This window comes from Hipposideros armiger, unplaced genomic scaffold, assembly GCF_001890085.2.
Source record: "Hipposideros armiger isolate ML-2016 unplaced genomic scaffold, ASM189008v1 scaffold_482, whole genome shotgun sequence".
Classification (NCBI taxonomy): Eukaryota; Metazoa; Chordata; class Mammalia; order Chiroptera; family Hipposideridae; genus Hipposideros; species Hipposideros armiger.
Window position 1 is genome coordinate 731,552 of NW_017731832.1, and position 3,221 is coordinate 734,772.

General features: G+C 46.1%; 1 protein-coding gene and 1 long non-coding RNA gene across 2 annotated transcripts in view; both read right to left on the minus strand.

Moving 5' to 3' along the window:
* LOC109395730 (signal transducer and activator of transcription 5B-like) overlaps positions 1-1,314 on the minus strand; it is a 17,885-nt gene extending 16,571 nt beyond the window's left edge. The window contains exons 1-2 of the mRNA XM_019666997.1: positions 1,058-1,314; positions 824-954 (exon numbers count right to left, since the gene is read on the minus strand). Of these exons, the coding sequence (XP_019522542.1) occupies positions 824-954; positions 1,058-1,101 (175 nt within the window). The 5' untranslated portion in view covers positions 1,102-1,314. The remainder of the gene's footprint in view (positions 1-823; positions 955-1,057) is intronic.
* A 127-nt stretch (positions 1,315-1,441) lies between these two features.
* LOC109395794 (uncharacterized) lies at positions 1,442-3,172 on the minus strand. The gene is made up of 3 exons (XR_002126725.1): positions 2,695-3,172; positions 2,273-2,377; positions 1,442-1,771 (listed from the first exon to the last, which is right to left on the minus strand). It is a non-coding gene; the product is annotated as an uncharacterized LOC109395794 (long non-coding RNA).
* Positions 3,173-3,221: the final 49 nt, after the last annotated feature.

Below are 3,221 nucleotides of genomic sequence, written 5' to 3' on the forward strand. Positions count from 1 at the left end.
CCCAATTCCCCAGTAAAAAAAATCTTAAAAAAAAAAATAAATAAAATAACCACAGGTTATAAGTCAAGTAGCTGTTTTTAAAAGCCAAAGGTAGACAGCTGGTAATGCACACACTACTTCCCTAGAGAGCCGATGATCTCCCTCAGGTAGTTTCAAGTTCAAATCATATTCTGGCTCACTCTAGAAGAAACATTTATCGATCCCCTGACTCCCTGGACAAAAGCATATAAGAGAGATAGGGAGCATGTCCACAGCCAGAGGACATGTGAGTGCTATTAAATGCTATTAAAATCTTTAAGTCCCAAAAAACAAACTTGCAAGCTACTCATCGTGAGGGTCAGAGGAAAGAACTAACATTTTTGGATGGAAATGATGGATGGCGATATCCTTGTGGTAGACAGGATAATCATTAAAATAGCATATTATTATATTTCTACTCTAACGACTCCAAATCATCAAAGTTATTCTTCACTGAAATTAGCTCAAGGTTTGAGAGTAATAGCAAGGGGAATATTTCAAATGGGAAGCAGCTGAGATTTTGGACAAAACTTTACCTTCCTAATTTGACATTCCTGTATTTCGGGGTCAGGGTTATATATTTGTGTTTCTCAAAATTAGTACTTGTATTTCCCACAGTAAGGTTTTACACAGGCTGCCAGACTATCTGCAGCGTGTCATGGTTATCCATCTGTGCTTCCCATAATTAGTACTGGCCCCAACAAACAATAAGTACTCAATAAATTGTATGTTAAAGTAATTTTGCAAAGAAAGCAGCGAACTAGAGCCCTCTTGGCTCTAGTTTTAAAAAGGGAGGGGTACTCACGAGAATCAAACTTCCAAGCAATGGTGATGCCACCAATTTCAGAGTCGCTGAATCTCAGCAGGAAGGTCCCATCTGGCTTGTTAATGAGTAGGTCGTGGGCCTGCTGCTTATTCACGAAACCCAAAATAGCCCTGGATCACAAAGGCCAAAGGAGCAGATGCAGAGTGTGATTGTTTAACGCCAGAAAGATAACCTTCATACTCTATTGCTGACTTAAGAAATGACGATTCTCACCCATCATTCCAATGAGGCTTGAGATGTTTTTTTAACACTTCCATCACGCCATCAAACCACTGCCAGAAAGTGTAGTTCCGTCCTGGTAAATTCTCCTGGTTGGAGATAAAACAATGAACACACGAAGGCAAAAGTAATACTCGAAATATTATCTGTATGGACTTCAACTGGAAAAATCAAATGGAAAACAAACAGCTACACTGTCAGAATCATACAAATATACATGCCTGCCTGAGTTTTCCCAAATCAATGGTCCTGCAACTAAAAAAAAAAAAAAAAAAAAGAACAGAGAGGAAAAGATGGAAGCAGGGGAAAATACTGCAGAGCAATTACCAGCACCCGCAAACCCTGCTCCAAGCACCTTCCCCTGGACCTGGNAACACACACACACACACACACACACACACACACACACACACACACTCCCTTCACTGGTGCCACCATGCATAGAAACACTAAAGTCACGACTAGTATTAACACTTCACATTATGAGTATTGTTTCCAAAGAGAAGTGATTCATGGAATTAAAACATCCACGAGAGTAACTCCTCTAGCGAGGATGAAGAAGCTGAAGATGAGATGGGAGGTCACGACTGCGCATGAGGGATCCACTGTGTGTCCATAGGTCGGCCTAAGAGTTCCTCCACGCGGCGTGCCACGTCCATCGTGTCATCCAGATCAAAGTCCCCATCGGTGTCAAGGACGGGGTCAGGGCTTGGGAAGGCAAGAGAAAGGATGAAATGGAAGAAAAAGGTTGTCAGAGGCCAATGACAAGCAGCAGAGACCACCCCAAGCCCCGCACCCCACCAGGTGAGCAGCCCAAGGCTTCCTGTACCCTCAGCCTAGGCTTCCAGGGAAAGAACCACTTCTGATCTACAGTCCTTTGCTAGCTGGACAGAAGGACACAGACTAAAATACCCAGCACCCAGCTGCCCCTAACACTGGCTCTCCAGACACATCTAAACGCCACCTGGTCCTTATACAGAGCAAGAAAAATCTCCATTTTGGGAGCAGATGGTATTTACCTAACCCCACTCTAAACTACCAATATATTCTGGTCCCATCTCTCCCCGCTTGCACCTTGGCACATGCCAGAGCCCGGCCCGGGCTGGGCGGTCTCAGACCTAGAGACCGTTGCCTATTAGCCCTCCAAGGTCCAGCCGGAGGCCAAGCGCCCAGTTCCTCCCCACGGAGCCCCATGAGAACACAACCTACTTCTGTGGGTACATGTTATAAGGAGCCTGGGGACACACGACTGGGGAGGGGGCCTGGTCCATGTAGGTGGCGCTGCTCCCGGCAGAGTCTGCAGATGTCACAAACCTGTGAGAGGAAGCAGAGCAGAGCCTCAGAGGCCTGGGGCAGGGGCTGACTTGGGGAGGGGCTCAGGGGACTTGTCTTTTTTAGGGGTAGAAGGATAAAGTGCCCCCTGGGCCTGGGGTTCTGGTTGCAGGAGAGGGGCCCTGGGTACTGGCCCCATGGTGACCAAACCCTGTTCCCTCCCCAGAGCGGAGCCAGGTTTCGGGGGAAGGGAACACTGGGCCTGTGAATGGGAAAGGAGGGTGGCAATGAGGGGTGAGGACAGTTGGGGGAGGGGGGCAGAGGCAGCAGGACACCAGAGCTGGCCCTTGGACACTTACTCAGGGACCACTTGCTTGATCTGTGGCTTCACGTATCCATCCACTGCTTTAGCTGTGAAGGGGGGAACGGTGATGAGAACCAGTTCTCAAATGAAATAAAAATACAATCTCCCCTATGAATCACATCTTTTCTTAGGATAGGACACAACCACCTAATTTTATCTTAGGATCTGGTACAAGCACTTAACATTTCAATCTGCTAGGAAGGCCTGGCAGAGAAGCCTCAATCAATACTAACACTGCAAGTAAAGAGATCTTCCAAGTTGGCTAGGATGTGTTAATAAATTCTTCAAACCACAGAAAAGATACACTTCAAAACAAATTGAGATCAAGCATTAGTTGCATACTAACTGTAAAAAGAAAAAGTATCTTAAAAAGTTAAAGTCGCATATGCAGCAGAGGGACAGGACTTGCTATGTCCTAGGGGACAAAATTGGGACCAACAGGAGGAAATCAGAAGAGAACAAATTCTAATCATATAAGGAAGAATGTTGTCATAATAAGGGCTACTCTCCTCACCGCCCCCC